Genomic DNA, 23,338 nt, shown 5'->3' with positions numbered 1-23,338 from the left:
TGCTTCTGCTTAGGCCAAGCAGCTCTGCCTTGCCTTTTTACTTGAATCTGGATTATGCATAATATTTTTGCAAGGGTTCTGTGGCTTAAAATTGGGGGGAAAAACACTGAGTTTTTTTGTTTTGTTTTGTTTTTTGTTTGTTTGTTTGTTTTTAAAGATTTTATTTATTTGACAGAGAGAGAGATCACACATAGGCAGAGAGGTAGGCAGAGAGAGAGAGGGGGAAGCAGGCTCCCTGCTGAGCAGACAGCCCAATGCGGGGCTCGATCCCAGGACTCTGAGATCATGACCTGAGCCGAAGGCAGAGGCTTAACACACTGAGCCACCCAGGCGCCCTTGGAAAACACTGTTTTATATAAGATACGATATAGCTTCATGGGGCACATGGATGTTGGTCCTGATCTGACCAAAGTAAGAAGGACGCCAAGAGCAGTAATACATTGTTCCTTCCTAACCTTCTCATACTTCTCTTCAATTTCTCTTCATCTTCCAACAGGGAGACATTGGGCAGAAAGGCTTGCCTGGCCCTCCTGGTGCCCCTGGCTATGGATTACAAGGAATTAAAGTAAGTGGATGCGATAGCTTGAGTCACGTCTCAGTTCATGAAAATGATGAGATTGTGGATAATATCAAACGTGGCTACTTTGAAATGAATTTAAATTTAATATGAGCTTAGCAGTTAAAATTGCTTCCAGTACTTAGAGACACAATCCAGAAGTGTAAAAATGCTCTAAGTGCATTCATTTCATGAACAGGAGACATTACCTAAATTGGTTGGTGAGACATTTAGGGGTTACAGTGGGTTTGTCACCCTTGCTGGTCTCTGAGCCGAGTGGAGAACATATACCCAGCTGTGTGTTTGCTCCCTGTCCCTGTCTTTGTCTCCATCTCTCACCTTCCTCGCCGGTAGCTTCCAGGAAGCCGGGACTTCCTAGTCTTAGCTCGCAGTGGAACCGCCTGGAGAGCACTATGAATAATACAGGTGACCTACCCCAGAAAAATGAGATCCGAATCTCCAGCGCTAGCGCTTGAACACTGTGGGTGTTCCATATGGGTGAAAGCCCAGGTGATTCTCCTGCACATCCAGGGTGAGAACTCCGGCTCTGGGTGCTGAGTCTGTGTCATTGGAATTCACAGCTCCCTGGGTTCCTCACTCTTCCTATCTCAACAGCCATAGCCCATCCAGCAGTGAGGGACTGCCGGGGTGGCCCAGACCACTATAGACAAAATATGGCATCTGAAGGCTCCTAGGCAACCTCAAACAATATCCTCTTCTACATCTCCTGTGTTGACTGATTTTTAATTTTTATTTCTTACTTGCTCATTCTCCTTCTATTTTCTCCCAAATAAACTTCTATGGTTTTTTTACCACATGGAAGCTTCGAAACACAGTAATTCATTTGCTAGATAATTGATATTGACTCTTAAAAAGTGGAAACATTCACAATCAATTCTTTTTCAAATAGAATGTCCTAGGAAGTAGGAGACAGTAGGAGCTTGAGATAATAATTGTGAAAAATCCCGTGTTGAAAATAAATCACCTTTTCCTCTTCCTGCATAGAGAGTGAGCTTAGTCAAGAGCAAAAGTCATGTAATCTGTGTTAGATCTTTCCCTCTACCACACAGCATCTAGGGCTTCCACAGCTGGTCTTCTGAACAACAGCTGCCCATCGGTGGGGCTGAAGATCAAGGGAATGCCCGACAGTTAGCATGTTGCTGATATACCAGCTCTGGAAAATACAGCAAAAAAACTGCTTCCTTATAAACAACATTACTCTCATGCTTAGTCTTAAAATTCTACAGTTAAAAGATGGTAACATTCTATAGATGCCTTTGCATAAGTCTGTGAAGACAATGAACCCGTGCTTGGCCACCGGTCTTTTCACCATTAGCTTAACTCACACGTGCTGGTAGTTCCTTATCATAACTGTTCAATCCAGGGCCAGCGTTGTCCTTTTCATTATCAGGGGAAAATCTTCCTTATTCCACAAGCAGCACCATGGGTAGCACTTAATCCTCACCAACTCTGACTCTGGTGCCCTCCCCTCCTCACCACTTGTCCTTTTTTTATGATCCTCCCCACCCCCAGGGTATGCTATGTTCAATGTCTGTCTTGAGGGAGATTCTGGGGTGAAGCCTACCACGACAGGGAGAGGGCCAAAATTAAAACTGTCACATATCCAGGGTGAGCAGAAATTAGATCATCTTTTCTTCCGCTGAGGGCTGTGACCCGATCCTACTTGGCAGGAAGCCCTGACCAAGGCTGTCTCATAAAACCTCTCTAGACTTATTGGATCACTTGGCTTCCTGTCAACAGAGGGCAAACCTATTTTACTCAAGACTGCCACCTCATTTTCTTGACCCTGGGTCATACCACTGCTGTAAAAGGGAGGGAACTGAAAGATCTAGTTGTTGGTGTTCCTCTGAGTCATTTTAAGTATAAGTGATGAGGGAAATGTCATTTCTTATGTTCATTTGTTGACCTATTTCCCACCTCTTTCTAAACCCATCTGAATTAGTAAAACACTTCTGTTGGTATGTCGGTTGCTAAGTCTCTGATGGAAGGCCTTGTTGCTGTTGACCTTTAACACTGGGGTCTGATCCATGCCCCGTCTCTCATGCTGTCCCAACCCTGGGGAAAATAAGGGCTTGGGCTACAATCACAGAAGTGATTTGTTCCAGCACTTGCCTAACTTTGCTGCTCAAATATTGTGTCTTCAGGCCATCACTTGTCAACCAACCAACCCATCAACAATCAATACTGGTTGAGCACCATCTATGTCAAGCAAATAGCCTAAATGCAATATAAAATGGTGAATGAAGAGACATGAATTTAGTCATGGCATTTATAGACTATAGGATAATCATACTCTGAACTCTGAGAGTATGGAGGGGAGGCACATAGAATAAACTGGGTTTACAGTAGGCCAAAGTCATAAGTGTAGTCTGAATCCCAAGAGCAACTGAAAGTCAGGGAAGGATGACATGACCAGACAGGTATTAGAAAAGACTCACTCTGTCTACCGCCTGTGGAATGGATGTGCATGACTGCAAGGAATGTGGGTGCTGCTCTTCCCATGACCCCATGTATTCTTCTGATTCTCCAAGCAGAAGAGGGTGGCCTTCTGGCAACCCTCTCTTCCCACCTCTCCTGAAGCTCTGGGACCATACATGGGAAACATGAGGACATGATGAACCCACTCTCCTTGGGCACCAGGGCAGTGTCCTGCAGTTTCTCTGCAGTCCCCACTGTGACTCGGCAGGCTCTGCACTACAGAGAAGCTCTGGCTCCTTTAGAGACTTCAGTGCTTTCTTTCAACTACTGATGTCTGTTGATTGAATGGATGACTATGGGATTATGGCTCCTTGGCCTTGGTCTTTAAGGTTCATGGCATATAGGCTGGGAGGTGATTTGATGCCACCATCTTGTCCCATTGTGAACACTGACCATTCCCCTAGATATGGACTGTAGATCTGCTGGGAATCCTCCATGTGAAGTCAGGAGGGAGAAGAAATGGGGTGGGGTCTCAAGGGATTCCTTGTTCTGTCAACTAGCCCTTCTAGGGGCCAGGTAGGATATAATGAGAGGGTGGGCCGGTGTCCCTCTCTCCAGCTTTGTTGAAGTCAGTTCTGGTGTCCTGCTCAGCCCTGACATTGCTGTTGGTACTTCTTCTCAGAGGATCAAAAGGTGGTTATACAAATAAGATTCCTGGTGGCGCTCCTTGACTTTAGAAGTTTCTGAGATAGGCTTGTGGATTGGGCTCTAATATAACTCCTACCCACAAACTGTCTATTTATTTAAAAAACATGCTTCCATGCCACTGGCTTCCATTCTGCATTTAGGCCTGAACATGACCGATCCAGCCCTGGCTAAAGGAACTGTCCCTGTAGTCAGGCTGGGTGAGCGGATGGGCTAATGTGTGGGTTAATGGTAATTTAGGCCAACCAGTGTGAGAAGTAGACTCAGTGACGTGCTGGGGGAATCTGTTGAATGTTATCTGGCAGAAATCCCAGTATCTCCAAAGTGGATAAATAGTGATGATTAGAGTGGTCACATGGTGTTAGAGTAAAGGATTAACCTCTAAAATGACTGGAACCCAGAAATGGAGAGAAACTCAATCCAGATGACCTCTCCCCTCTATATGGTGATCTCAAGGCATGATAGAAAGAAAATGAGCTTTAGAGTCTCACAGACCTTGGCCTGAATCTTGCTAGTTGTGTAAGCTTGGCTGAAGCCTTGAACTTCAGCTTTTGCATTTTTAAAATGGAGATAAGACAGACTATTTGACAAGACACTGTGAAGATAGAATTGTACAAAGTGCCCAATACATGGTACTGAGTACACTACCAGAGCTGGAGCTATGGAGTCAACAGATTGGAATCATGGCTTCCTGAGTACTATAACCTGGCCTCAGTTTTCACATTTGAGTAATGGGGATAATAATAGTACTATTACTTAAAGTTGTCATGAGAAAGAAATGAAATTAAATGCGACTGTATGTGTAACACCTTAACATGGGGCTTGGCACATGGTTCCATATGCAGTATATGTTTGTATTATTCACATTATTGTTCCTTTCTGCTTCCCTCCATTTCTACTAGTCCCTCTTGTATTTTCCAGGATGAAGGCCCAGCATCCTGGCATACGAATGATTTATGCTCTAAAAACACGAAATACTGGTTGCATAACTTAGTGTAGGCCTGACTTTAGTACTAAATAAACCCCAGAATGAATAATGGCTCAAAAACAGTAGAGGTTTTTGCTCACTTAATGGGACAATGTAGGTGTTCCTTTTGGTTGGCAATTTTCCTTCATGTAGAATTTCAGAGAATTTCACCCTCCATTTATGCTTCCTCCTTGTGCAGGGCCCCTTTACCACTTAGACCCAGCAGGCAGACAGGGAGAGCATGAAAGAGGCACATGTGCTTCTCCCAAGTCTTGATCAAGTGTTGACAACATGTCACCTCTGTTCCATCTTACTGGCTGGAACCAGTATCAGGGAGAGGCCGACCAGCTGTGCGCCCAGGAAGAAGAACCAGAGGTCTGGTGAAGGGCTGGCATTAATGCCACACATAATTTGTTTCTAGGAAGGATGGCAACTTTAAAAAGTATCTGTTGTTCTGAAGCATATTGCTGCTTCCAGAGGTGAACAGAAGACAAGAGTGGTCTCCATGGCAACTTCCAGAATGCTTCGTCACTGTCCTGAAACTGTGGGGGTGCTGTTAACCGGGCTTCCAAAGACTGGGTTCAGCTTCATCATGCCTTTCATCCTAACTTCAAAAGAAGACCTTAGAGCCTTGATACTGTCTTACTTATTTCATGCAGCCTCAGGAGCGCCAAAGAATGATTTAGAAATTTGTCTTGAGCAGGCAGACTGAGTATCAGCCACAGAGCTGGAGGAGGCTGGGGCTTTTTGGGACCAGGAAAGGAACAGAGAAAGCTCATTCCAGTCTGTGACCTGGAAGCTGGTGGCAGAGCCGTGGTTCCAAAGTTGGGAGAGATGGTTCCATCAGAGGTGGAGGCAGAGGTGGCACAAAGAACTGATGTGAGGAATAAAGAAGAGCTAGCAGTATAAGGGAGGGGTCCGAGCCTTAGATGATTATCCAGGATACAATAGCATCTGAAAGTCAGCTTGGGTGTGGTGGTGGCTGAGTTAGCCCAGCTTGCAGGACCCAGCGTGGGGACAGCCAGAAAGAAAATGGCTTCTTCCTCCAAAGCTCTCTGATTAGAAATCCAGGGTACAACCCAGAACTTTGTAAGATTCTTCCTTCCGTGTTTAGGGTTAATGTCATTTCTTAGGTACGTTTTTGTTTGTTTTGGCTGCATCAAAGTAACTGGTTCTCTAAACTCCCAGAGCCATTTTAACTGCAGCAAGTACTTTCTCCACCTTCTGAGATCCCTTCACCAGAAAGGCTAAAGCTTGAAAGAATGTGAGTGTACTGTGTTGGAAGTCTCACACATTCTGGCAGCCTTCTGGGGGGCTCCTACCTATACCCGATCACTTTGAAAGTGTTTCCAAAATCTATTTGACTAGACTTTTGGTTAGAGTGGACCTATTATTGCATGGAAAACTGCCCCCACTCAAAGGACAAATAGAAATGATTTGTTGAAATGAAATTGACTTAAGGAGAAAAAAATGAGACCTAATAAAAGTCAGGGGTAGATTCAATACACAACAAAGTTGCAAATATCTACAGAAAGGTTAATAGGTATTGACATTTAGTCTTCCAAACTCATATGTGTATGATGGTGTTAATACTACAAAAAGAGCAGTAGGCTTGGGTGGCTCAGTTGGTTAAGTGTCTACCTTCAGCTCAGGTCATGATCCTAGGGTCCTGCTCCACAGGAAGCCTGCCTCTCCCTCTGCCTTCTGCTCCCCCTGCTTGTGCTCTCTTTTTCTCTCTCTCTTTGATAAATAAACAAACAAACAAATAAATAAAATCTTTATGAAGAAAGATTATATTCCATGTATTATGCACACAGATGTTAAGTAACGTATCCAACGTCACTCACCGGCGCTCCTCATGTGCCTCCCTGAGTTATAACAATCAAGTCAGGGTCAGTGTCCAAAGGAGGAAAATGACTGGTTTGACAAGTTTGAGACTTGTCATTCAAAATTTTTATTTGCATCCTGAAATTAAAAGTTGGCCCTTCAAAATGGGAGACAGAGGGACGCCTGGGTGGCTCAGTTGGTTGGACGACTGCCTTCGGCTCAGGGCGTGATCCTGGAGTCCCGGGATCGAGTCCCACATCGGGCTCCCAGGTTCATGGGGAGTCTGCTTCGCTCTCTGACCTTCTCCTCGCTCATGCTCTCTCTCACTGTCTCTCTCTCTCAAATAAACAAAATCTTAAAAAAAAAAAATGGGAGACAGAGGTAGTGAGGTTTCTTGTCCTGATATACTAAATTTTTTAAAAGCTAGAGAGATTACAAAGCTTTCTTTCCCCCTGAGAGCATAAGCCGGAGATTGGATTTAGTAAACTTAGTGAACTTCTGAGATCGGTGGCGGGGCCTCTGACTAGGAATTCCAGCAGGCTCTGGGCTGGCAGGGGGGCTGCCAGGGAGGCTCTAATGACGCACCCTGCCCTACACACAGGCAGAGGCTGATGGAGTCCCACCCAGTTGGCTCGTTGGGTGGGCAGACCTACTCTTTCCTTCTGCAAATCTCTGTGACAAATCAGTGAGGGCCAACTAGTATGTAATTTAAACTGTCTTTATGGTTTTACAGACGTCTAAAGGACTTCACAATTATTGACTTTTTATTATCAACAACTTTGCTTATCTAGTTGTAAATAGGACTATCTCATTTTAAATATAAGATGTAACAGGAAATGAGGCGATTACCTGTTCAAGTCCGGAAAAGCTCTAACAAAGCCAAGAGTACAGTTTGTGGCTCGAACAGATAGGCAATAAAGTCAGCTTCCACATGATCTTTCTTTCATCTGAAGAGCAGTTCTTCCATCAGCGATTCTTCAAAACTACTTCTCACATCAGAAGGGTGGGAATCTGTGTTCCTTTCTAAAAATCTCTTCCCCTTTTTAGGATTTACTCATTTTTAACTATTGTATTTTCCCTTTACTTTTCTGGAATCTACTCATTTTTATCGCTCTTTTTCAGTATTTACTTTTGAAAAATACTCACTTTTAACTTTGAAAATACCCTTATTAACTTTTCTGATTCCTACAATAATTTCAAACACTGATTCCATCTCCTCTACCCTATCATTATTTCTTCTCAGACTGGAACCACTCTCCTTCTGCCTGATATGGATTCTTCAGAATTTCCTTTGGTTAAGGAGCCCCTAGAGCAACCTCTTCATTCTTTTTGCCTGAAACTAACTTTCTTTCTTTATCGCTTTCTTTATTTAAAGATTTATTTATTTATTTGAGAGGAGGGTGTGGTAGGGAGGGGCAAGAAGTAGGGGGAGAGAGAGAATGTCAAGCAGACTCCATGCTGAGCTCAGGCCCCAGGACAAGAGCTCCATCCCACAACACTGAGATCAGAACCTGAGCCGATATCAAGAGTCAGATGCTTAACCAACTGAGCCACCCAGGTGCCCCAAATCTATATTTATTTCTCCTTAATCTCTTCTTAAAAGATGTTTTTCTGAGTATAGAATTCTAGGTACATAGCACTTCCTCTCAGTGCAGGGAAGATTTTCCCATCAGTTGGTCCCCATTGTTGCTCTTGAGAAGTTACCCGTCATTCTAACGATTCCTTTGATGATAATTTGTCCCTGTGTCTGTGACTTTAAGTGCTTTCTCCTGTTATTTGGTGTTATCCAGTTTCACTATGATGTATCTGTTGTAGATTCTTCTTTATGTATCTTGCTTAATCTTAATTTGTTAGAACTTTTAATTTTGAGGACAAGTGTTGTTGTTGTTTTTTCTAATCATTTCTGGGAGGCTCTCATCATCCCATTCTCAATCATTCTATAACATTGTCCCTTTTTATTGTTTTCATAGCACTATCACCATCTGAAAATATTTGTGTTTTTTTTGTTTGTTTTATTATCTGTCTTCTTTTGGTTAAAAAAATTATTTTTTGAGAGCAGGGACTTTGTTTCTTTCATCCGTGCCTAATTTCCCAGCACCTAGCAGAGTGTCTGGCATATAGGAGGCACTTAATAAATATTTGTTTAATGAATGAACAAAGTAATAAACAGTTGAATGGATGTAAGAAGGTTATATGGTGGATGACGGTAAAGTTCCACCTGTAATCATACTGTTGACCCACAAAATGACTCATTTATATATACTTTAACTCAATAAGCAATGACTAAATTCCATTATTAGGAGAACTCTAAACTTGTGAAATGAGAAATTCTTTTTAAAATCCTAGTGTTTAACAGTGAGAGTACCTTACACTTACAGGCTGGTATACTTGATTGGCCTAACAGATAGAAGAAGCTTACTTGAAATGCTGTATTTGGCTTTCTTGAAAATACATCTTTGTGACCAGATTATCTATTACTACAGTGCAACAGGATCAGAGGGAATGCTATGAAAGTAAAAGTACTCGTTTGATACAAAGGAACCTGAGGTGTTGTGTCTGGTGGTTCTTCTGTATGCTCAGGGGGTTCTGCCTAGTGGATAAACAGAGTATATATTCAGTAATTCTTGATTGATCTGATTTGGTTCTACTTTAAAGACCCTGAGTAATATATTAAGGAGATAAAGAGGAGGAAATTTAATTCATCATTACCTGTCACCAGACCAGACAATATTGGCAATATCATTACATTTCCCATGGTCCTCCTTTTTTTTAAGATTTTATTTATTTATTTGACAGACAGAGATCACAAGTAGGCAGAAAGGCAGGCAGAGAGAGAGAGGAGGTAGCAGGCTCCCTGCTGAGCAGAGAGCCTGATGTGGGGCTCAATCCCAGGACCCTGAAATCATGACCTGAGCCAAAGGCAGAGGCTTTAACCCACTGAGCCACCCAGGCACCCCTCCCATGATCCTCTTAAGATAATAATCAAGTCAGAAATAAACGAAAGACCCAGTGCCATCCAGTTGTTACATTTTCACAACTTTACCAGGAAGTAATTTTTACCAGGAAGTTTTAGCCTTGAAAATGGACAGATTTTCCTATGAGCTCATAGTCATAGTGATGACATTTCAAGAATACTAATACATTCATTATCAATTCCTATTCATCAGTATAAGGACAGTGAGCTTTTTTGGAAAACTATTTATTGGGCATATGCAATTATGCCTTTAAATAGTAGCTCTTATATTGCAAAGAAGAAAATAGATTTTTAAGTTATTAGAATACTGGCCTTCTGAAAATTCTCCAGTTGGCGTCTGTCTGTTTTGAAAAGTGAAATCTGATGAGTCAGTAGTTCCCACTGTGATTATTATGCCAATTTTAGAAAGAAATAAATCTTCCAGAGACCTCAGTCTGTCCTTTCCTCTTAAAACACCTTGCTGAGGTAATTTTGTGAAGTCAACACGTTTGTTGTGTTTTCCCGCTACACAGAAAATATATGCTACACATATACTTAAATAATAGTGCACACACACTCTTTGCCAGGATTGTGAGATGAGTAACACTAACATGTCCTTCAAATAGGATCTCTTTTTATTCTGCATCTAAGTTTTAAAATCAGATGTTCTTTCTGCTCAAACTTAAAGATATTAACTCCAATATTTAGTCCTAGCTAGTTATACAAAATTTTATTTTCACAGTTCATTCAATAAAAATCTATTAAGCATATCTAAATATGCCAGACTCTGTTCTAGGTGGTTGGGGGTGTATCATAAGCAAAAGAGACAAAGATTCTTGACTCATGGAAATTGCATTCTATTGCCAATAAATACAATAAATAAGTTATATAGTATGTTTGAAGATGAAACTGACATGGCAAAGAAAGGGAGAGCAGGGTAGGTGGGATGTGAGGAAGTTTTAAGTGGGATGAAGTCATGAGAAGGTGACATTTGGACAAAGATCTGAAGTAGGTGAAGGAGGGGCTCTTGAGGATTTCTGAGGAAAGAGCATCCCAGGCAAAGAGAATAGCTTGTGCAAAGGCCCTGTTCTTGTGGGAAGGTGCCAGGCAGATTCAAAAGAAGAGTGAAAGGACCTGTGTGACTGGAGGTGACGTCAGGAAGGTAACAACAGGAGGGCTGGAGTGGGCCAATTCATATCTAGCCAGGTAGGCCCTTGTAAGGACTTTGACTCTTATTCAGAGTCTTGGGAGTTGTTTCTGGGTTCCAGCCAACACTATGATTTGGTCTGACTTATTTTGTAAAAGAATGACTGTGACTGGTAGGCTGAGAATAGACTGTCTGAGGACCAAGACTGAACTAAGGAGGCTATTTAGGAATCCAGGCAATTACAAATGATATTTGAAAATCTGGGTTTTATAATCTAGTTCACATAAATTTAACTTCCTTGGAAAGGATTTATATCTAGTTGCCTGTATCTGAAAGTAGAAACATGTGACAAGAAACATTCTGTCACAATTGATGCCACACACATAAATCAGGTTGCAGATCTACCAACTGAGTTTAAGCTACTGAACCAAACTGAACTGTATTTTATATCTGGACTGTGTGCGAATATAAGGAATCTTAACCCTAAAGATGTGTTTTCATTACGTTTCTAGAAAAAACAAAGGTGGAATTTTCCTCTTGCCTTTTGACTTTCTCCCTTCCCTTTTTTTCTTTCTCCTCAGTCTATGATAACCATCTGCTGAAAACATGAGTGGTGAAATTATGAGGCTTAGGTCGTGGATGTGACAGAAATACCACTTGTTGCCTGACTTCCCTGCCAAATTCCAGTAAAAGAGGCTTCTGTCTCCTATTGGCTATTAGAAATCATTCTAGAATATACTTCTTAATAAACAAAACCCTCATCCATAGTAAAGATCTATAATTTTTTTCTATAAAGATTCTATAATTTTACTATATATACACTATTTTACTCTCTATATAATTTTTCTATGAAGAATTTCTATAAGCATTCTGTAATTTTACTATTTTAAAAGATTTTATTTATTTGAGGGCAAAAGAGAGAGAGAGAGAGAAGCAGACTCTCCACTGAGCAGGGAGAACATGCAGGGCTCCATCCCAGGACCTTGGGATCATGACCTGAAACTGAAGGCAGACATTTAACCAACTGAGCCACCCAGGCACCCCTGTTCTGTAATTTTAAAAACCTTCACATAATTATATATCAAGAAAATAAATCTAAAGAGTTTTTAGTGTATACCTAAAGACATAGCTTCAAAAGTTAGAAAGACTGAAAAATAGTAATAATAATAAGTTAGCAAGACTATATAATCTGGGCATCCAATCTTAAGTCTTCTCAACCCCTCAGTTCTGAAAGTCTTTCAGTTCCTGTGTACCCTGGCCCCAGTGCTTCTGTGTATGCTCTCTCTCTTCCTGGAGAGATCCCTTTCACTCCCTACCTACTTAAAGAAGCTCATGCTTTTTTTTTTTTTTTTTTAATGTTGAAAGTATACAGCATAATGACTTTACCTACATACATGATTATTGCAATTACCATAATTAAAACCCATATCTCATATAGATAAAAAAATATAAAGTAAATGAAAAAGACATAAAAGGTTTTCCCTTTTGGTGAGAACGCTAAGGATTTACTCTCTTAACACCTTTCTAATATATCATAAAGCAGTATTAACTGTGATCATGTTGTACATTATATCCCTGATTCTTATCTCTCTTACAGCTGGATCTTTATACCTTTTGACCACATTTATTCACTCTTCCTACCTTTACTCCTTGCCTCTGGTTTTCCATGAGTTTTTTTTTTTTCCTTTTCTTCTTCTATTTTTTTGAAGGTTCCATATAAATGAAAAAAAATATAGTATTTTTTTTCTCTTTCTGAATTATTTCACTTAGCACAGTGCCCTCCAAATCCATCACTGTTGTCACAAATGGCAGGATTTCCTTTTTTATGGCTGATTAATATTCCCATGTATATAACACAACTTCCTTATTCATTTATCAGTTGGTGGGCGTTCAGGTTTTCTGTCTTGCCTATTAAAAATAATGCCTCCATGAACATGGAGTGCACATATCTCTTTGACATTTTGTTTTCTATGGATATGTTCCTAGAAGTAGAATTTCTGCATCATGTAATTGTATTTTTTAATTTTTAAAGGAAACTCCATACTGCTTTTCATAGTGACTGTACCAATCTGCAGTCCTACCGACAATGGTTGAGGTGTCCCTTTGCTCTAGCTCCTTGCCAGGATTTGTTATCACTTGTCTTTTTGATGATAGCTTTCTAACCAAGGTAAGGTGATATCTTATTGTGGTTTTTATTTGCATTTCCCCGATAAACACTGAGTAATGTGTAGAATTGCTGAATCATTTTATTGTATATCTGAAACTAATAGAACACTGTATGTTAACTATATTGGAATTAAAATTAAGAACTGAGTAAAAAAATTACCATTGACTAAACAATAATAAATTAATCTGAAAATGTATTGATTTTCAGAGGTAAAGAAATGATCAACAAGATGCAAGGACATCCTACAGAACTAAAAATAATTGCAAACCATACATTTGATAAGTGGTTAATATCATAAATATAGAAAGAACGTATACAATTCAATAGCAAAGAAAAAAACAAATAATGGAATTAAACAATAAACAAAAGTCCTGAATGGACATTTTCCCAAAGAACATATATGAACAGCTAGCAGGTAGAGGAAAAGGTGCTGGACATTACTAACCATCAGAGAAGGAGGCTCACTCTTATTCCCATTTCAAGGTTCACATTAGGTAGCACTTCTCCCAGAAGCCTTCCCTTACACACCAAAATGAGCTCATTCCTTCTGAGCCATAGAATAAATATATTTATAATTTACCACTTCTTATTGTATGAGATAATGGCATTGCAACCAGACTTGACAAGAAGCAGCAAAATATCCTCAGGGTTAACTCTATTTACTTTGTTGATGATATCATACACTAGAAGTAAATCTTTTTTTTAGATTTTATTTATTTTATTTGTCAGAGAGAGAGAGAGCACAAGCAGGCAGAGTGGCAGGCAGAGGTAGAGGAAGAAGCGGGCTCCCCACTGAGCAAGGAGTCCAATGGGGATTCGATCCCAGGACCCTGGGATCATGACCTGAGCCAAAGGCAGTCACTTAACTGACTGAGCCATCCAGGCCCCAGGAATCTCTGAAAGTAAATCTTAATAATGTCCACCAATGTGGAAAACAAACAGTTCTCCAGATTATTCAGCTGTATTGGTAGTAGATTCTCAAGTATGAATGAAAGGAACAGAGGGCTCAGGGCAATATGTCTCCCACTGGGAGAATCTCTTTACCACCTGTTTTTGCGTATTTTGTCAAAAACACTTTTTTGGGGCCATGTCCTTTGTCCTTCTTCACTCTGCATTCCTAGCCCATGACATTTCATTCTCCATGTTAAAAAGTGGGGTAGGATGCACCTAGGTGGCTCAGTCAGTTAAATGACCAACTCTTGATTTTGGCTTGGGTCATGATCTTGGTTCCTGGATCAAGCCCCCCTTTGGGCACCATGCTCAGTGGGACATCTACTTGATGATTCTCTCCCAATCTCCCTCCCCTGCTTGCATGCTCTCTCTCTAAAATAAAGAAATAAGTGTTAAAAAAATAAGTGGGATAGAAGCTTGGGCAGTGGGTAGGAGGAATTGGGCATTCTTAATTAGGGATTTGTAATAAGAATCCAGGCCTGACACACTCAAGGAGCATCAGTGACAGAATGACCAGACTAGAGTGGGTCATGAACGAGATTATATTTGCATAGTGGAGCAACCTGATATAAGTCATGTTTTAAAAGGACATTTCCAGCAGCATGTGGCAAATAGACTGTGGGGGTACAAAGACAAAAGAGTTGAGATAGGAAGATATCGCCAAAGTGCACATGAGGGCTGGTGGTGGTTCAGTTGAACATGGTAATGGTATAAATGGGAAGGGGTGGTTGGATTCTTGCATAGATGTAGGGTATAAGATAAAGGAGTCAAGGATGACTAAGATTTTTGACGTGAGCCACTGAAAGGATAGGCTTGCCATTTTCTGAGCTGGGAGAGACTATAAGAAAATGGGGATCACTAAGTGTGGAGGAAATCAATTCACATAATCTGAAATTGAAATTTGAACATGTGAAGCTAAATCTTTAGTGGAGCTGTTAGATAGTTATCTGGGAATAGAAATCTAGAGTTCAGAGGAGAGATCATCAACATAGGAGATATAAATTTGGTTTATCCGTCTATTGATAGTGAAGTCTTGAGCATGAATGGGAACATGTGGGGAGTGAATATAGAGAGATAGAGAAGAAAAGAGATCCAAGGAGTGGGCATGGGCCCTCGAGCCCTTGGTGGTTTGTATGATGAAGAGGACACAGCAAAGGAGACTGCGAAGTGGTAGGCAGAAAACCAAGAGGAAGTGGGTCCTAGAAGCCAAGTGAGGAAGTATCTCAAGGAGCACATGGTCATCTAGTTTCAATGCTGCTGATTATTTGAGAGGTGAAAAGTGGTCATTAGATTTGACAACACGGAAGTCATTAGTAACCTTGACAAGAGCCATGTATGTGTACACACACGCACACACATGCACACACACACACCCCATACTCATAGAGTAAAACATGGAAAAAAATCTTAACAATTGATGAGTTGGGGTGAAGGGAATATGGGATATCTTTGTATTATTATTGTAACTTTTCTGTAGTTTGAATTAAAATTAAAAAGCATAAAAATGAGACAATGGTAAGAAAGTAAAGGAAAATAGAGCACATCAGCAAGACTTTGAAAATAATGTCCCTAGAGATGGAGTAGGAGAGTGATATGTGTGATTAAGGAAGTTTCTAAAGAATTATTTATTTATTTGAGAGAAAAGGGGCACTGGTTCAGTCTGTAAAGCATCTGCCTTCAGCTCAGTTGATGATCTCAGGGTCCTGGGATTGAGTCCTGGCATCAGGCTCCCTGCTCAGTGGGGTGTCTGCTTCTCTCTCTCCCTCTGCCTGCCACACCTCCTGTTTGTGCACTTTCTCTCTCTGACAAATAAATAAATAAATATTTATTTGAGGGGGGAGGAGAAGAGGAAGAGAGAGAGAAAAACTTAAGCAGACTCTGCTCACTCGGGGCTAGATCTCATGACCCTGAGATGACGACCTGAGCTGAAACCAGGAGTTGGACACTTAACAACTGTGCCACTCAGGTGTCCTAAGGAAGTTTTTCTTAAAGATGGGAGAGATTGTATGTATGTATATATGTATGTATGTATGTATATACACTGTATGCTGATAGAAAAGATGTAGCGAATAGGGCAATATTCATGATGTCAAAGAGAAAGCAGGTACTAGAGACATGCCTGTGATTTTTTTAAACTGGAAGAGGCTTCTACTAATTCCTTCCCCATCTCAAACAAGAATATATTCTGCAACATTCTAAAGGGCATCTGGCCATTCACACCCTGCTTGGACACTCCAAGGATGGAAGCTTTGTACCTCTCTTATATGTTTCCCAATGGCCCTGTAGCAAATTCAAGAAACTTTGTTACTTTTTAAAAAAGAAAATAATGCAGACTGTATCTTTTTAAAATTAATGTAATTTTCTTTATTTTACTTAAAAATATACGTGGATATCTTTGTCCTTCCCATTTTTTGAAAAAAAATCATTATTTTCAGCTATTCTTTTAATTTTGATTGTGGTAAGAATACTTAGCATGAGATCTACCTACTTAACAAATTTCTGCCTGCACGGTACAGTATTGTTAACTGTTGGCATTACGTTGTGCAGTCCATCTTTAGAACCTACTCATCTTGCATAACTAAAACTTTGACGTCCATCACACGACAGCCCGTTCTCGCCCTCGCCCCTGGCAACTACTATTCTACTCTGCGCGACTTGGACCATTGGGTCAGCTCATGTTGTACAATCATGCAGTGTTTGTCCTTGCAGGTTTCAAACCATTTTTAGGAACAGACTCAAAATCCGTCCCTGCATCTGTAAAAAGTAAACCATTTCTCCACCTCTCACTGGGCACAATGGGACTAGATCACCATGGGAATGAAAATCAAGTATAATGAAGCCACGTTGTTCCACGTAAGCCCATTAGGCCCATATCCTGGCCAGGTAGCAAGTGAGCCTGGGCTGCACTCCAGCGGAAGGCTCGCCTGCTAACACGTACCTTACACATTGATTCTACTCCCAGCCGAATGGGCTGCTTTACTGAAAGAGCATTAATTATGCGGCCCTAGCCATGTTAGAGAAGGCCAACATGTCAAAATGGGACATTAAATTAGAGGAATTCAATTCCACAAAGGAAAGGATTTTAAGAAACTGGAGGCTCCTGATTTTCAGACTAGAGATAGAGAAACTGCCTGGCTTCTACTCTGTGCCAAGACAGAACTGAGGACAGAAAATCAGCAGAGCCTTCTAGATCAAGAGAGTCCATACTCTCTCTTTGAAGAGAATTATTGGGTGTGAAATCAAATATAATCTGAGGAGTTGGGGAAGGTTTGCAAAAGCCTCGATTTTATCATTTACATACTTGCCCCCAGGTTATTCTAGCAATTTCCTTAAAGTATGGCTAGCTCTTTCATTACCTGGCTCAGTCCTTCACACAAGGGCACACCATCAAAAACAGTTGCTAGTTATAACAGGAGAATGTGACGAAAGGGATTCAGGAGGAAGGGGCTAGGCGCCAATGCCAGACCATTGCATTGTTCTAGGGGTCTCTGGGTAAGCACCTTCCATCTGCATGCACAATTATATGCACTCCATAGGCCACGAGCAAAATGTCATTTTCCTTCCAAAGTGAATTAGCTGTGTCCGTGAAGCCTAAGAAAAGAATTCCTTTCAATACAGGATGGTTCCCAGATTTGAAGTCAAATACTTAGATAACTATTCAGGCAGGTCACCGTGTCTTGCTGACTCTGCCATTTACCCATGAACTCAACATCTTAATATAGCACCGGCTTCTTCCTTTGAGTTGCTTTTCATTTGAAGGCCTGCTTCAGTAATCTTGTACTCCCCACTTCCAAAATTTATCAACATTTGTATTCTCTTACATGACACCATAAAATTTTCAGCATCAGAAAATTATCATTGCTATACTACTGTTTACTCTATAGACCCTATTCATTTTGCCATTCTATTTATTCGTTGTGTTTTCTAAAATACTTATTTTATTCTTTAGTCAAAGATTATTTATATACAGCAAAATTCACCCTTTTAAATGTACAGTGTTACGAGTTCCAGCAAAAATAGGAGGCCTCTACTGATCTGGGCTAAGGAAGTTTTCCTGACCCTTCCCCAGGAGTGGACATCTTCTTTCCCGAGTAGTGGGACATCTCTAACGGTTTGGGATCCATGCCTGCAAGTTTATTCTGTTTCTTTTCCCCAGCTCCCATGGGTCATCTTTGCCCTAAAGGCAACAGTGCTAGCTATACCTCTCTGGCAGCTTAAGACTTTTGTCGTACAGGAGGCTTTGTGCCTTTTTCTGGGGTCCACCATGTCCCTCCCCAGGTCCTGAACTCTTAGGGAAGCTTTGGGACTCACCTTGTCCCCAGCCTTTCTTATGAGCATTGGTGAGGTCCCCAAAGAGTCTGTGAGTGGGTATAAATTCCTCTGTGTCTGAAGCTTCCAGGGGTCCTGTCCTCTCCCAAGAGCCCACACTCAGCCTTTAGCAACTGATCAAAAATTTTAGCTGAATTCTTCCAGCTTGTATGACATTGGTGTTTCCAGCATAGAAGTGCCAATGTCCTGTCTCTCCTTAGAGGATCCTGTGTTTCCTTAGATTTTGAATCACAGGGTTGCCCCACAGCCACAGTTCTATGATGCACTCAAAAAAAAAAAAAAAAAAGCTGGACTTCCCTAGATTGTTTACCATTTTTTGGGTTGTGAATTTAAGAGCAAAAGCAGCCTTTTCTAGTTTCTACACCCTAAAGGGAATAGAGAAGTTCACTTTATAGTTTGGGATCATCATGAATCATGAATTTGATTTCTTTCTTTACGGTACCAGAATTATCTGGAAAATGAAAATGATCACATCTGCAGCATGTGGGATCTAAGGGGGAGATAGAGTGGTGGAGAAGCTGGGCTTGAAATGTGGATTTAATTATACCTTCAGATAGACACGTTCTTTCCTGTAGCAGCTTCTGATCCAGGTTGAAATAATTGCATCTCATCTTCCTGAGACTTGTAAGGAAGAGTATGATGGGCTAGCACTCGGCTCTGCCAAATTAAGGGGTTTGCTTGCTATCAGCCTGGTAGCACACTCTGAAAGTTAGAGGAAGACTTCCAAGTATTTTGAAGGGAAGCTGACAATTAAAGAGGGGAAAAAAAAAAAAAAAGCTTTCGTATAGGGAAACACAGCTGCCTGGAATAGCTACATGTGGTACAATTATATAGAAAATGTCTATAATGTGAAGTGGTGCCAAATAAATTCCTGACCCTGGAGATGATCCTAACATGCCAAGTGGCTACTTGGAGGTTTTCCCCTCAGGACATAGCATTGAAGCCACAGTAGCTTTTAAGTTTGCTAGGAAATTGTGTAATTTCTTAAAGGAAGCTAATTAGTCACAAACATTTATTGGACATCTATATTAGCCATTGCAGGGCATGTAAAAGAGATAATTATTCTGGATAATTGTCAGAAAGGTATCAAGTTCTTTCTGGACCCACTTTGTCTGAGGGTATGGTTCTCAGGGACCATTCCCATCACACCCCAGGTCCTGCAGGAGGGAACAAAGCCAGTTATACAGCCGCTCCTAGTGCTCTCTCCTGAACCTTTAATCCCCTTCCACTTGGCTTCGAAACATCCTGACAGCACCCCTACCCCCCCAAACTCAGGTCCCAGGCATCTCAAGGATCTCCCTGACAACCTCACACCACCTTTCAACCAGGTACCTGGTCCAATAAAGATGTCCTGCTTCGCCTCTGTAAACAAAACAAAACAAAACAAAAACCTCAGAAAACGAATTTACGCCAAGATGTCATTTACGGACACATCTTTCTTAAGAGGATATCTTTCTTATAGATTTTGGTTTTTATTTTCTTTTTAATTAGAACAGAGAATGGCTGATTCTCAGGCAGGTTTCTCGCGACCATCCTCCGTACAACTCTGGGAGCTGACCAGCCAGTCTGTATGTAGACAGACCCCTCTGGCCTTTATTTTCTCGATGAGGCCGCATACCCACTCTCAGAGCACAGTTTTCAGCAACTGTAATGGGTTTGATCTGTGTTCCACATATTCTTGTCTGTTTCTCTTCACACCCATGTTAGCTGGGCCATCTTTGGAAATAGAACAGGTTTTTGCCTCCTCCCCGTTCTCCTGCTTGAATATCTAGCTTGCACAAGCTGCACATTGATGTACCATCTCTGGCATATTCCACAGGCACCAATCCCTATCCAGGGTTCTGGGGATCTCTGTACCACCATGTTTCCTGGTGGGAAAAAACTATTCTCTCTTGACTGTGAACTGAATAGGGAAGACCACTGATCCCTGTCTATCTCCCATTATCACTGAGGCAAATAACAGAGGGGGCACTTTTTCGGCAGTGAGCCTCCTCAGATGGGCCTGAGACATCCATGCACAATGCCGCAGAAACCCTCACCGTGGGACCACTATGCCATGGCACTGTGCCTGCCTCAAGAGTCACCAAGGTGAAAAAGACTGTCTACAAATGAGTTCTCAGCAATCTGATCTTTGTAAGAAACTTGGTCTGAGCCGATTTGAGGAGGCAAAACTGTAACCCCATACCTGCCTTCCATTTAGAAGTACAACATGGCAGAGATGATTAAGTATCTAAAAGTTCAACCGAGTCAGCCTACTGAGAGGGGCTAGTGATGGGTCCAGCAAGAGCTGAACACTTCATTTCAACAAGAGTCTCCAATTATATTCATCCTATGTTGTACCCATCTGTGTAAGATTTGTTTTAAGGAAATGTTCCCCCCTAGGGAGGTATGCAAGTGTGCAAAGATATGTAACAGTCTTCACTGAAGCATTATTTGTAATGGGGAAATACTGGAAACAACATAAATGTCCATCACTAGGATAATGAATAAATTGTCTAGTTATTTAATAGCATACTGTACAGCAGAGAAAATTAACAAACTAGAACTATGTATATGTACCCAGGTCTACTTCAAATAGATAATGCTGAGATTTCAAATACAAGTTGGATGCAGAGATATATCACTTACTTGAGGTTTAAACTATTAAATATTGTCCATGATCTTAGATTATATATATGTAGTTAAAACATAAAAACATAGATATGGGGAGTGATGCATGTCAATTTCAGAAAGAGATTTCCCCTTCTTAGGTGAAGGGGATTGGGTACATCAGGGGTTTCAGGGGTATCTGCACCCCTGAATTTCATTTTTAAATATAGGTGAGTGTTTGCCTTTTATAATATACGTTTTATGTGTCTGAAATATTTTATTATAATACTTTGAAAAAGAAAGCGTTTTGTTGATTTTTTTAAAGTTTGAAAGCCAGTGAGCTAGGAAGGGGGGGTTGAGGAATGCTGATACTCAAAGTTACAGTGGTCTCCAAGCAAGCCTCTGTGACTCCCTCAAGACTCCCTTCTAAAGCCCATCCTCCCTCCTGGAACAGTGGTTCTCAAGCCCTAGCAGGCCTATGGCAAAAGGAATATTTTACCCCAACCCCCATCCTGGATTCTCATTTCAGTGTCTGAGGTTTTCATTAAGCATTCACTGGTAAGTGAATCTAGTAGGTGTGGTCAGGGTCCCTTTGAGAAAGATGTTCAAGGTAAACAAATGAAGTCTCAGCAGCTCATGGTCCCACAAACCTTTGTCATAGACTTATTGCTAACAATGACTTAGAGTTAAGTAGCATCAGAATGATGACTTTGTATACCCAACAGGGATTATTTCTGTTTCAAGCTATTTCAGTTTTGGGGGTTGGGGAGCAGGAGAAAAAGTTAAGGTAAGGGAGAGAGCAGTTAAAAACCTTACAATGAAAAACATTTTTATTTTCTGAATTAGGGAATTACTAAATCAATAGATTCATGGTACTAATTATCAGGGCTGGAACTAACAGTATATGGTAATTATATAAACAGCTCCTTGGCATTCATTGGGGAGAGATGCTGTTATATCCTCTTTTCCTCCATTATTAAGACAACACATGCTTTTAGCATATCAAAAAAAACATAGGAAAATGTAGAGGAGATTATAAAAATCACCATTAATATCACAACTGAAATAACAGCTAGTTGTCATTTGTGAACCGGTTGACATAATGTTCATAGTTTGAAAATTGGCCAAGTGGGAGTAATTATACCACAGAAATAGGCAAATGCTGTAAACCAGCTCCTTCACTTCTACCCCAGACTCAGAAGTTCAGCTTTTACTAGCAAAGCATCTAGCCCATCCGACATATACATTTCCCCCAAAATTTAGATAATGCTACAGTGCAGTTTTGGAACCACAAGTATATATCTGACTCAAAGAATTTTCTGAGTTATCTTGGGAAATTAATGGGCTGAACCCTTTTTTGTATTGTGTAGGGGGAGCAAGGACCTCAAGGCTTTCCAGGGCCAAAGGGCATGACAGGCCGTGGCCTCCCTGGACAGAAGGTAAGTTATTTTAAGACCTTAGAAAAATGCTTGGGTTTGGGTTTTCAATAGCTTTTTGTGAGCTTTGGAAGAGCTCTCATACTGGTTATTCATCCTTATAGCTTTCAGAGGAAAAAACCCATTTAGAAGCAAATCCTTATGGATTTCCTTTCCTAACTAGAAACATGCTTACTTTATAAATCTTGTTTTCTTCATCCTTGAAAGCCAGCTGCTAAAGGAATGAATCCTTACAACATACCATGTAGAAGACACCAGAGAACTCTGCTATAAAATTTTATAATAGTTGCACTTCCTGAAAGCAGTGAGCTGTTCTTATCATATCTCAAGGTCTCCTCGTCTTGAGATCTCTGGTTCGTCATGAATTAGATTATGGTAACTGCGGGGGGAAGGTAAATATAATGATTTTTTCCCTGTAGTATATTTTTATCAACTAGAACCACAGGTCTTCAAAAGAAACCACTGGCAAATGAACTAAATTTTAGAGTTTTTTCTTCTTTGGCCTCAATATTTACATTCTAAACTTCTCTTTTCACTATATTCTAAAGGGAGAACATGGAGAACAGGGCGCTATGGGAAAGAAAGGTGATAAAGGGGAAATTGGGGAGCCCGGATCTCCAGGAAGACAGGCAAGGAGTGATTTCTTAAAGTATTACTGTAGTTTTTATACATTAACTAGCTCCAACCTATATTGACTGTTATTCTTCTTCCATTAAGTAGGGGTTACAAGGACCAAAGGGAGATGTAGGACTCACGGTGAGTATCCATCCTAGGGGATAATTGAGGGTTGGTGCTTGCAAAATTATTGCATTCATGTTTTAGCTTCAGAAATATGAATTCTTTGACACAGTTACAGGTGCTATATAATGAAAGCACAGCTATAAGCCCAGTGTTGACTTAGGTGCATGAGGTAATTGATCTGAACCTGAGGGAAGAAGAACGCCAGGCAGGCTTCACCCAGCCCAGTGATGGGGTGTGACTACTGCCCTCTGACCCCTGGTAGACAGGGTAACAAGGAGGTGAACTGTTTAAAAAATGATTTCCAATTTACATGATCTTCCACATTTTCAAATGGGGAGAGAGTTCTGTTTCCTGGAACTAGCTCCTTTAGGAAGTGACTCGGAGAACAGCCATCACAAAATGGAGATTATGTACTAATTCACTTATTCCACAAAACTTGCAAGGCATCGGCAAACTTTTCCCTATGTTCCCTACACCGCTACAAATAAAGAGCTGACTCTACAAAGCCTTACAGGGTGGGAAAGTTCTAGA

At 40.9% G+C, this 23,338-nt stretch overlaps 1 protein-coding gene across 2 annotated transcripts in view; it reads left to right on the top strand.

Annotated features, from left to right (window-relative positions):
* COL28A1 (collagen type XXVIII alpha 1 chain) overlaps positions 1–23,338 on the top strand; it is a 153,269-nt gene that overhangs the window by 104,636 nt on the left and 25,295 nt on the right. For both annotated transcript variants that reach the window (XM_044246092.1, XM_044246093.1), the window contains 4 exons: positions 497–565; positions 22,001–22,069; positions 22,615–22,695; positions 22,787–22,822. In XM_044246092.1, coding sequence (XP_044102027.1) covers positions 497–565; positions 22,001–22,069; positions 22,615–22,695; positions 22,787–22,822 — 255 coding nt within the window. The remainder of the gene's footprint in view (positions 1–496; positions 566–22,000; positions 22,070–22,614; positions 22,696–22,786; positions 22,823–23,338) is intronic.

The sequence above is a fragment of the Neovison vison genome, chromosome 4 (assembly GCF_020171115.1).
Source record: "Neovison vison isolate M4711 chromosome 4, ASM_NN_V1, whole genome shotgun sequence".
NCBI classification, from domain to species: domain Eukaryota; kingdom Metazoa; phylum Chordata; class Mammalia; order Carnivora; family Mustelidae; genus Neogale; species Neogale vison.
The sequence above is the reverse complement of the archived record's forward strand: the minus strand, read 5'-3'. Positions and strand labels throughout refer to the sequence as shown.